At 44.2% G+C, this 12,470-nt stretch overlaps 1 protein-coding gene across 1 annotated transcript in view; it reads left to right on the top strand.

Annotated features, from left to right (window-relative positions):
- Positions 1-6,712: 6,712 nt before the first annotated feature.
- The window catches only part of LOC111875623 (cAMP-specific 3',5'-cyclic phosphodiesterase), a 796,526-nt gene continuing 790,768 nt past the window's right edge, over positions 6,713-12,470 (top strand). The window contains exon 1 of the mRNA XM_023872006.2: positions 6,713-7,614. Within this exon, the coding sequence (XP_023727774.1) occupies positions 7,433-7,614 (182 nt within the window). The 5' untranslated portion in view covers positions 6,713-7,432. The remainder of the gene's footprint in view (positions 7,615-12,470) is intronic.

The raw sequence follows: 12,470 nt of genomic DNA on the forward strand, positions 1-12,470 counted from the left end.
TAGGTTCACGCTCCTTGCCCCTTAACACTGGGGAAAGGGCTTCCATTACGCATTGTATAGGAGGCCGGGTTGGCTCCAGAACACGCCTGGACTCTGCGAAGAATAAAAATCTGTTGTTTCTGCGGTAAATCGAACCTTGGTCATCAAGCTCTAGCCTATACCTGTACCGACTCAGCTATCCCGGCCCTTAAGCAAAGGAACAAATTTACTTTTGTACCATGTTGCAAACTCTACGCCGCGTGATACTTCCTACATACGACGCAGTTAAGCAGGCCAGACGACTGGGCATGTGATGAACTCAACATAAAATATAACACAACCTTAATCCTTGAAAATGTCTTCGATATCTGAAATGATGTTGTTTTTTTTTGGGGGGGGTTGAGGGGAGGTGTAATGCAAGCAAGGTCTTTTCAAGAGGCAAGATATTTTTGTTCTCCCATTGAGGATATAAAGATACGCAGGCCTTTCATCGCCAGTAAGCAACTGAGAGTTACACCGGAGAGTCCTGTGGCAGTGAGTGAGAGAAGAGACTGTGTTTTTGCGTTGTGTCGGAATATTAGACGGTTTATATAATATTTCATGGGTATGATGTAAAACTGTTTTTATTAACACTTCCTGTCGAGGTCTCCTTAGATGCGGAAGTCGGCTTCTTTTCTTGTTCATAACTCAAAACATGGCTACACCAAGAGCTCTCTTTTAAGTTACGTTTAATCGTTAGGCTCGTTAAGATTTTGTTCTTCACACGACAGAAACAGACTTGAAGACTTCACATCTCCTAGCTAAAGAATGTAAACATTGACATACACAAAACTCCAGTTTCACTTGTTCTTTTATATCGGTGCATAGCTGAGCAAGACTGGAATTAAATGGTAACTGTTCTCTATTTTGAGGTATCTAATTCGAATTTCTGCTCGGACGTTTTTTGTGATGTCCCTTCGTACGTCTCCTCAGGTGTCGATTTTTCTCATGGGGTGAGGCCGAGTCCACTTGGCACTGCTGTCAGTACTGGCTTATTGCATGAGCCCAAGACGATAGATGATGATCATTATGGAGGAGTTGGTGGAATGCAAATTGTCAAAGGAAACAGAAGTACTTGGAGAAAACCTGCCCTTGCCACTTTGTTCACCACAAATCCCACATGTCCTGAATCGAGCTCGAACCCGGGCCGCAGTTGTGAGAAGCCGGTGTCTAACCACCTGAACTATAGCATGGCCCAGGTGTCGGGTAACATCCTTAGAAGTGGTGACGACTGCTTCCCTCCAAATCCTTTAGACTCATTTTCCGATGTTTTATTGCTATGTAGGCTGCCTTACTGACACCATCATTAATTAAAAAGCAGGTAAACAAAATGTAAGTCTAGAACTTCATTTGTCACAGTCACTCATTCATGGAGTTGAGCCCTTCTTGAGAAGCCGCCAATTACGCAACAACTCAAGAACTTCCCAGCATTTTATGAAACCCAAAAGTTCAGAACCGTGTTCAAAAGAGCTCTCCATTTGTCCCCATCCTCATCCATATCAATCCCATCCTACCTCTCTCAGATTCATTTTAATATTGTCCACACACCTACGTCTTGGTCTTTCTAGTGGTGTCTTTCCTTCTGGATTTCCCACCAATACTTTGTCACACCGAGGTAGAAATGTACTTATAGATTCAGGATGTTTCAGAGTAGGGTGCTGAAGAGAATGTTTGGACATAAGAGAAACAATTTGCCAAGAGGCTTCAATAATGAGGAGCTACACAGTTCACTCTGTAGTGAGACACTGTCAGAATCAAGACGAGATGTTTGGCACAAAATACGAATGAGGTGATGAGGTATATCGACAGAGCGTCTGTACGACAGTCTGAAGGGAAGAAACTACGTGGTACACCTAGGCGAAGAGGATAACATTAAAATATATATTAAATAGTTTTTGTATACATGGAATGTAACCTTTCACAGTGGCCGCGCGGTCTAAGGCATGGATTGTCTTCGCTCGCTCGAGCACTCGGATCTAAGGTTCGAATCCCACTCAAGGCATGGATGTTTGGTGCGTGTTTCTGTGTTTGTGTTGTCCTGCGTTTAGGTAGCGGCCTTGCGACTGCCTGATCACCCGTCCAAGCAGTCCTACCGTCTGTGAAAAATGATTGAGGAACTGAATAAGAGGCCAGGACCGTGAATGGGGTATTCTGGGAGGCCATAGTATCGGTCATTCTAAGCAGAAATTTATATAAGTACATGTGTCCTATTCCGAACGGTTTTCGAGATACGGCTGTTTCACTGTACAGTTGCGAAATTATTGATAAGAAAGTGTTATTACGTACTGTTTCTAATACCGGTATTTATTGTTCAAGTGACAAAGTTGGTACGTTTTACCTAGTATAATACATTTTCGAAAATTCCACTGTCAGAATCAATACATTTTGCAGCTCGTGTGAGATCTGTTGCCTATCAACGACTAGTTAAAGCAGATATAGGACATTTTATTTATGTGTTATAATTACAGTAATCTTGAAAGTGTTATAATTATTTGTAGTTTCGACTAGTGAATATCCAATAAATCGACCCATCGATCCAAGCCCGCGTCTAAAATCAGTCAAACACGTGACAATATGAATATACTCATATATATATATATATATGGCTCAGGATAGTTATAGGTAGGTGACCGGTAATGAACGTTGAAGCTTCATGGGCCTTGAATTTCTTATATAACTGATCGTATATTCGCCTTACAGGAATATTCTGCTTCTTAGAATTAACAAGTTCTCTTTCTGCACAAGTTACATGGACGCACTACGAGTTATATTTTCTATTTTCACCCCTCCTACCCTTCTTTCTTATTTTTCTTTCTTTCCTCAGTTCTAATACAAACAGACGGACATGACCAAAATAATAAATTGAAGAGAACGCCGTGTGGTTTGGCGAGAGCGCGACGCTTACAGCGGGAAACCACCAGAACGAGGCGGCGTGCTCAGCTCATTTGGCAACCTGATTCTCCTTTTTTTTTTTTTGATCCTCGATCGTGAAGACGGAGGAGATATTTCTCTCCGAAACTTTGGGGTGACTCCGACCCATACGGCGTTACAGCCCAGAATACACCACATTATAATCACAGTCTTGAGTGCCAAAGGAATTTTTTCAGTTTTTTTTAAATGTAAATGGAAGTTTCAGCCTGTTTATATTTTTGCATTTAGTAGCTTGGCTTAGCTTGGTAAGAAGAAGACAGACGAATATTTGTGTTTCGTTTTAGTTAGTGATTATTTATTTACCTCTATCCTTACTTCTCTTCTTTTGTTCCCACAAAGAGAAGTTTAACCGTGGCCCTCAGCATCGGAATCGCTGTTTTGTGGAAACTTTAGATGTGATTCGGTAAACCTGAGTTTCTTTTGCGCTCTATTGGACGTTTTCTTCATATTCAAAATTTTAAATTCGATTTCCTCGAGGGAGATGAACTCAATGTATACATCAGTCCCGCATATCCTAGACTAAACCATTTCCTATCAATGGTAGTAACAGGACGAGAAGATGAAACGTTTTTCACTCTGATCTCTCCCTCTCTTCGCGAAGATGGGGCATGGAATGACATCAGAAAAAGAAATGAAAGCGAAACGCGGTTAAACGTTTTATAAATTGATAGCAATGCATTTTTCATTTCGCCTTTCCTTGTCATACGTATTCGAAAGCGAATAAATGTTTTAGAATTCTGTCTTCTGGGATATACCGCCGTGTAGTCCGGGTGAAAGTTAACAGACGTTTCAGAGGACCATGTCACCTCCATCTTCAGGGTTGAATCGTAAATGAAGAAACCAGCACGAAGCAAGGGGCTTTGTTTTCTGCTGATTTCTTCACTTGACATCTCTTTAACCGTTAAGATGGAGGGTACATGGTCTTGCGAAATGTCAGTTGACTATCGCAGGGCTACACGAGTTTATATCCTACAAGATATAGCTGTTCGTTTGTTTTAGGTTTGGTTTATTTATTTTTTATAGCTTTTCGGTGTGTGTGAGGACATGGACTCTATTGATCTGGCGAAGACTGCCTTGCTACTAAAGCTGCGGGCTCCATAAAAGGCCGGCACTTTTTTAAACCGCTGAGCTACTGTCATCTAAGGCCATGCCATAGCTTAGGGGGTTAGTTCCCACCACGGCGGCCCCAGGTTCGAGCCCAGGTGAGATTTGTGTTGCACAAAGTGGCATTAGGGCAGGTTTTCTCCGAGTACTTCGGTTTCCCCTGCCAATTTTCTTTCCACCGATTACTCCACATTCATTAGCTATCATCCAGATCTACAATAGGCCAAATAGTGACCGACGTACCAAATGGACTGTCTCACCCCACCCCAAGAAACTAAAGAAAAAGTAGTGATGTCTCAAGACGGGCTCCCCAAAAAACAAATAAACTCCGTGGTCTTAGTCCGTAAGCGAAATATACCGACCGAGCGACCGCCGCTTGTCGGCGAAGTTAGTGCTAACTTTAGCGGATAGAGGGTATCGCGTGGTCAGTGCAACGAATCCCCACGGCCATTAATCTCGGTTTTGTAGACTGGAGCCGGGAATCAAATCCGGACCTCTGGATCTGTAGGCAGGAACTCTGACCACTAGACCACAGAGGCGGTCAAGAAGGGCTCTCATTCCCCCAAAATTAGTTATAGGGTGCGCCAGTTCAACTTTCTGTAGCAGTGGTGGTTAGAAAGTAAAATGGCCGCAAGCAAATGCGTTGTATATAGAGAACCGCGCGTACGCTGAACCTGATCCTGTAGTTCCCATAATGACACTATGTACACGATTGGGGATTAGTGTTTCGTTCTGGTTCTGGCCATTAATATTGTATGCTAAGTGGCTCCGTGTGTTGTGTATTAACTTAACATGGGAACCATCGCAGAGCGTACTCAGCTCTGAAATACGCGGCGCCCCTGAACATTCTGTACCTACATAGCAACCTTACATTTTTATGTCGCCAGTACATAATGTTGAAAAGCCAGCGAAATACCAAATTTAAGCATAATACCTTTATTGATTTGAGTCAACAAAAATACATACTAACACATTAAAATGTAAATTTGTCCTTTTTCTTGCTCAGTTAAGCAGCACGCCATGAAGACGTATGAATGAGCGAAGGTACAGCCTCACCGTTATTGCCCACGGCACTGCATGGAGGTGAGTGGCCAGCGTCATACCCCGGCTACTTCAGTCCCCTGTCCCCACTGGTTAGGGGGCTGGGTGGGCCCCAGAACTAGTCTAGGCCCCACGGAAAATTATTAAAAATATATCAAATCTAAAAGAACTCAAGAACCGATTAAACACTGCCTACTGCGAATTTTAATGTTAAGGTTTTGAGTTTTGATTCTGAGTAAGGTTACAGGCCTGGACGCGCCATAGCTCAAGCGGTTAGTCGCTGGCTTCCCACCGCGGCGGCCCGGGTTCGATCCCGGGTCTGGTCAAGTGGGATTTGTGGTGGCCAAGTGGCGGATTTCTCAGAGTACTTCGGTTTCCCCTGCCAATCTTTATTCCACCAAAGTCTCTATCATCATAATCACCCGGGGCAGGCTACACTAGGCCAATCAGCGGCCGCCGTGCCTAGTAGACCCAGTTGGACTCCACCCCCCTCCCCACTAAGCGAATTAAAAGAAAGGTTACAGGCCCCAAACTAAACGACCGAGGTTCGATTTCATGGAGAGAAAAGTTTATTTCTTTACTTCACCACGTCCAGATGGCCTGCGGTCCTCCATTCAGCCACTGGAGAAGTTTACTAAGGCTTTCTTCCCTGTGTTATAACGACTACATCTTGAAAATGAAAACACAACTCAGTATAGTTCGGACGCTAATAATGTATGGATATATACCTCCACTATCCCATACGTCTTCATATCTCAGTGCTTAAGCAGAACAATAACATAACCTTAGTATTTTTCTGTAGTTTTCTTCTCCAATTAAAATAATTAATATATATATTTTGTGTAGGCCTACCTGTGGCTGATTAATATTGAAAACCGAATTTCATGAAAACAGAGGTTCTGTTCCCAGAACACATACATTCGAATTGGTGGAAATCGTGTGAAGTGGGTGCTAAATGCACTTTTCTATTTTTAGGCCAATTTAAGTGACGTAATTAGTAATAGGCTCTAACAGCCAGTCTTAAAGAATATCATATTTACTTATTTTTTTTTTTATAGATATTACAAACAAATTATTGGATACTTTCATGGAGCGGGGCACGCGGTAGCGAAGTTGGCTGAGGCACTATGCTACAAACCGGAAGGTCGCGGGTTCGAATCCCGATGTGGTCATTGTACTTTTCAATTTACTTAATCCTTCCAGCCACACTATGGCCTGGGGTCGACTCAGCCTCTAATAGAAATTAGTAGCAGGAATATTCTTGGGGGTAAATGGCGGCCGGCGCGTAAGGCTGACAACCTCACCGCCATCTGTGAGCCGATTGTCTTTACAAAGTGTGGGAACCTCGATGTCTCACAATCCTATAGGCCTCCACGGCCTGTTACATGGTTAACTTTACCTTTACTTTCACATAGCATGCCATCTGTAACTGTACACTAACTAGCTTGCTTTTTAATTGTATTTTAGATGTTACAAGCTTGCGAAAACAGTGTTTTGTTTGTTTCATCGTTAGGTTGTAATTAAATTGTATGTAGGTCTTTTTATAACCGAAAGTTTAATTGAAATATGTTATTGGCAACGAAATTACCGTTATAAATTTTATTTACTTTTAGGTTGTTGGGCATTGGCTGAGGCGTGTCTCACGGAGAACAAGTTTCATGTAAGAAAGCGTTGCTCTAAGATTTGTACTTGAAACCTAAACATATGTGAATCACCATTATGTAAGGAAGATAGCAACGGACTTGGCGAGAGGACAGTGTGTACGTTAAATTCTTCCCAAGACTTCCGAGCAAGGCAAGAACAGTAATCATTTTACTTAATATAATACTGTAAATCATAACGTCATCATAATATTTGGTGGTGAAAAATTGGATAAATTATAATTCAAATAATTCAGAAACAGGGATGTTTGTGTCAAAATTACAGCTTGAGACTTGCTTGGACATTCAGTTCTCCAAGTGAAACATCAGAGATATTAGGAGTCAGTGTCTAAAATGAAGAAGGAACTCAGGCAACGGAGAAGCAGCTCTGGACACTACAGTTGTATATATCCTCTTCTGTGGATGCCTCAGCAATAGAAACAAGTTAATTCATAATTGAAGTAAGTATTTTGTGGCACGGCTTGTACTTTTATGTAAAATCTTGGATCCGTTCAGTACATCATGCAGGAAGGAAGACAACACTTGCATCTAAATAACAGAGTATTGCCTTCACAATACTAGTGATTAGTCATCAATCATGTGACTGTGACGTATTTGGTGAGTGAAACATTTACAGACATCAGTGAAATAAGCACAGACTCGACTTACATTTGTGCTTCGTCTCGGAAGATAACAAGATGAGTCAGTTACAAATCCCAGAGCTTCGTCTGCCTATCCCGGAATCACCCCGGATTCTTCCCGGAGGACTCCACTTACATAACATGCAAAACTCCGGTGGAGTGGGGAGTGGACCGCCATTGTTGTTAGTTCCACCGTCTGGCGGAGGAGTCCCCAGACGGCGACACTCATGGATATGTAGGTAGGTGAGCAAAATGATTCATTACCGCTTATTTAGCCTCAGTTGTTACGCAAATATCCATGTGTTCCTTAACTGTATTACATAGAAGCCACGGAAAGAAATACCCCTCCACATCCCCATCAGGCTGTTACTCTTCCCCCTCCATTGCATGTCCCTATACTCCCCTTCAAATGTCACAGGATGGTGATGGCGATTACCACGTAATAATATTGATTAACGTCTAACTCTTTAGCATGGTTGTTATTTGTAAGAGGGGCTGGAGGGGAATAGACCACTGCGCAGAAGGCATGAAGCCTCTATCGTCCTCATCCCCACCATCTATGGGTCTTCTTTCCGTGACTTCGGTATAGATGCCAGTGTTTACGGCCGATGGATTTCTTTGCTCTGTAGCAAGTATATGTTACGTGATTGCAACCAGTGAATAATTCTCACTAAATATTAAGCTGTCTTGTTCAGCGTTCTCCCGCTCTCTAGACCGGTGCGATTATTTCCTTGAAATAGCTACCCAATTATCCTCACGAGGGTGAATGGACCCCGTTCCATACCCACTACTTCTCAGAAAATCTAGTAGCGCCGGGATTTGAACCCGGAACCTCTTAATCTATAACTAGGTACTCTGACGACTAGACCGCAGAGGAGGTCCCTTATTTATTATCTATGTTGCTCCCTCTGACATTAAGGGAGTGACATAGGCTGAGGGTGTTTGAGAACAGGGTGCTGAGGAGAATATTTGGACCGAAGAGAGATGAAGTGACAGGAGGTTGGAGACAAATGCATAATGAGGAGCTTCATAACTTGTACTCTTCTCCAAGTATAATTAGAATGATCAGGTCAAGGAGGATGAGGTGGGCAGGTCATGTAGCACGAATGGGGGAGACGAGGAATGCGTATAGCATATTGGTGGGAAAACCAGAAGGAAAGAGACCACTGGGAAGACCAAGGCGTAGGTGGGTTGACAATATTATAATGGATCTTAGAGAGATAGGATGGGATGGTATTGATTGGATTGATCTGGATCAGGACAGGGACCAGTGGAGGGCTCTTGTGAACACGGTAATGAACCTTCAGGTTCCATAAAATGCTGGAAAATTCTTGAGTAGCTGCAGAATTGGCTGCTCCTCTAGAAGGGCTCAGCTCCATGAGTTTACGAAGGACTCAGCATGCAAGAGTTGCCTAAACAGGTCAGAGATAGAGCTTTAAGGTGTACAGTATGTTCAGCTGTAAGTAGTCAGTTCCCTGTAACAGCGTATCGGTGAACAGCTACTGAACAGGAGCGGAAGACGGTCTGACAACGTCCAACTCTCTCGGTGAGGAAATCGAATTTGAACCCTGATCATGGCAAATTTTTTATTGCTAGTGAGGTGGGACTAAGTCCGTTGCACTGCGGCCACTGCTGGTCTATTGTACCAGCCCCAGATGATAGGTGAGGGTGATTGTGAAGCAATTGGTGGAATGAAGATTGGCAGGGGGGAAACCGAAGTACTCGGAGAAAACCTGCCCCAGCGCCACTTTGTCCACCAGAAATCCCACTTGACCACACCCGGGATCGAACCCGGGCCGCCGCGATGGGAAGCCAGCGACTAACCGCTTGAGCTATGGCGCGGCCAGGACCATGGCAGACACAAGGCTGATAATGATTCGAGATAATACTGACACTTTTTTCAGATCCATGTTCCAAGTGGTGACTTCATATCATGGTCTTCTTGGTTAGACTCGTAACGTCGCGTAGTCGTGTAGGCGAACACATCCGTTCAGAGAAATATGCTGCTGCATCATTTTAAAAAGTATAATATGGAGACATTAGTATTCACGAAAGCTTTGTTGCCCATATACCAGAATGTATGATGGTGTACACCAGAAGAGCACAGTCCAGGCCGTGCGACTGCGCACTGGGTGCATGTCGAGTGCTCCTCTTAGATGAAATGTCGTTGTATGTTGTCAGGAGAAACGAGAAAATAACAGGACGCTGGAACGGACGTTCTTTTTTTATTATTATTAAAACGCAAGTAAATAAGTTAGGATAGATGAAGCAATTGAAGACTGCTTCTTGACCGACGGAGGCATATGCTACATACTTCTAGACCACTGGAAACTGAACGAACATAAAACTTTAAAATATGGAACATTACAGAATGGTTTTCATTTGCCCGTGCATGCATGCCTTCATGTTTAGGATTAGGAAGAAGCCAATCCTGCGGCCATGCTGTGCCAAATTCAATGGTCCCATTGGTCCGGAACAGGTTTATAGTCAGACTTTACCCAATTTGAGATAGCTGTAACCTTGGTTGCAAAAGTGGTAACAACAAATTCTGTTTTCGTGTTTTGATTAATACTAAAAGAATATGGTTATGAATACTGAAACTTAGATACCCACGAACTTTCGTTAGATTTCGGATGTCACATTAAACTGTATGTTTCCTCTTCCGGTTTTCATTGTCAGCCTTGCTGTCAACCTGTCATCTTGGGTGAAGTCGGAAGTCATTGAAATGGCGCTGTCATCTTAAAACGTGAATATCCGTCTGCAGGCTAGCCACACAGGCGGATAACCGAGGTCTTTATATTTATAGAAGCTCTTTGTATTCTGGGTTGTCACTCTAATTGCTGTGGCACGCGGTGGCGTAGTTGGTTGAGGCACTATGCTACATGCAGAAAGGTCGCGGTTTCGGTTCCCGATGAGGTCATTTGATTCTTCAATTGACATAATCCTTCCAGCCGAATTGTGGCCTCGGGGTCGACTCAACCTCTAACAGAAATGAGTACCAAGAATTTTCCTGGGTGGTAAAGGGCGGTCGGCGCGTAAGGCTGACAACCTCACCGCCATTGGTGAGCCGATTGTCTAGAAAGAGCGGGAGCCTCAACGTCTCACAACCCTATGGGCCTCCACGGCCTGTTACAGGGAAATCTTTACCTTTTACTGTAATTCCAGTTGGTGCAGGAACTTTCGACCTATATATAGACGCAAACTAAAATGATTGAAGTAATATCGCGTTTGTCATTTGTCTGGTTGCACCGCGCCCTTCGTCTTCCTTTCCTCTTTTCTACTATTATATTATTATTATTACGAAGAGGAAGGGCACAGCGCAATCGTTACTGGCCCTATTGTTGGTTCCCACGCTCCCCTAGATGGAGATGGGGTATCCAAGCTAGGAGGAGGAAGCTACACTCAGTCGTTGGCTTAGATAAAACCAAATACAATTTAATAACAAAATATAACAATACATAAATAACAAAAAAGACACATTTGACCAAGAAACAAAGACAAGCTCATTTAGACTAACAATTTCCCGTCGGCACCACCTGTGTCGACGCTAGAAATATCGAGACGTTAAGCCCTCCGGCCATACAAACGCAAGTCTAAATTCTGAGACTAAAAACAAACCAAAACTAATACGCGCGTCGCAAGCGTTCCTGCAACGGCTTGCGACCGCGGGCAGTCCTTACCGGCCAGCAGATAACACCAAAGGGAATTTAGAACAGCCCCAGCCGAAACCAATATTTTCCACCACAAACCTGCTGGCTAGTAAACAACCTTCCAAGTCGACTTGGTCTAAGAGACTGCACTGTACAAGTCTCCCCTTCACAAGAGGGTACATGGGACCACGTGACTGACGTCAGGGTACCGCATGGTGGGGATGGAATCCGTCACAGGAAGGATGATGACCTCATCGTGAGCGGGCTAAGGCTTAGCACGGCTCACTATCCCCCCCTTCTCGAAGAGCATCTCACATCTAATCTCTCGCACACAGAGCTCCTCAAGAGTTCCAATGCTCTACACATATCACCCGCACAGTGTGTCCAGTTTCCGCCCTAAATCCTCCGAAGACACATTCCGAAATAGAAGTCCCTTCATCGTATAGGGCTCCTCGGGGTCCTACTCACTCCCTTCACTTTGCCAGCTACACGCTTGGCACCTTTGACAAGGAGTCCAGAGTATATCCCTACAGTGCACTCGGCGTACCGAAATAGAAGTCCCTTCTTCATATAGGGCTCCTCGGGGTCCTACTCACTCCCTTCACTTTGCCAGCTACACGCTCGGCACCTTTGACAAGGAGTCCAAAGTATTTCCCTACAATGCACTCGGCGTAGACACGTGTTCGATCCACAAACGTTCCGGCCATTCATGGCTGATCGATGAGATGTTTTCTTCCTCACTGGCTCCTGCCGCTGTCCGATAAAGGGCCCAGACGGACAACAGCACCGGAGCCGGGAGAGCTTCATTTGATGCGAGTCGACACGACTTGGCGGGCAGGTTGGAGACGCTGCGGGGGGGGGGTGTTGCTTCCGAAGATCGCCATTTCCATCCCACCTAGGATAGGGGAGGGGGGGACTAGGATACCCTCCTGCTCGGAAAGAAGAATTGTCAGTTAACTAACACTGAAATGCATCCTTTAGCAAGTTAATAGCAAGTAAATACATCCTTTGGGCCAAATGATACCAAATAATACATCATTTAGAAACATCTGAATGACAGACCAAACCAATACACAATGTAATCACTCTAGTATCTAAATTTGCCAACTGAACTGTTACCAGAGAAAGGAATCTTACAATCTTAAGTGGTCTAAACCACCTATAGTCCAACTTGGCGGAACGCTGCTGGGACTTCGAACTTAACGGATGCGTTCTCACTAGGACCAAATCGCCCACACGAAACTCTGCTCGTCTCCTCCCTGCGTCATAGCGTGCAGCAACCCTGGCGCGGGCCTTTCCCAAATTATTTAAGGCCGTCTCCCAGAATTCCTCCCTACTCCTAGCACCCTTATCTAGGTCCAGTTGGGACAAGTTCCATTTTAGCCCCAAGGGATGGTTCAATTCTCGACCGAGAAACAGCGAGGCTGGAGTCGCTGCAGACAACT

This window comes from Cryptotermes secundus, unplaced genomic scaffold, assembly GCF_002891405.2.
Source record: "Cryptotermes secundus unplaced genomic scaffold, Csec_1.0 scaffold141, whole genome shotgun sequence".
Classification (NCBI taxonomy): domain Eukaryota; kingdom Metazoa; phylum Arthropoda; class Insecta; order Blattodea; family Kalotermitidae; genus Cryptotermes; species Cryptotermes secundus.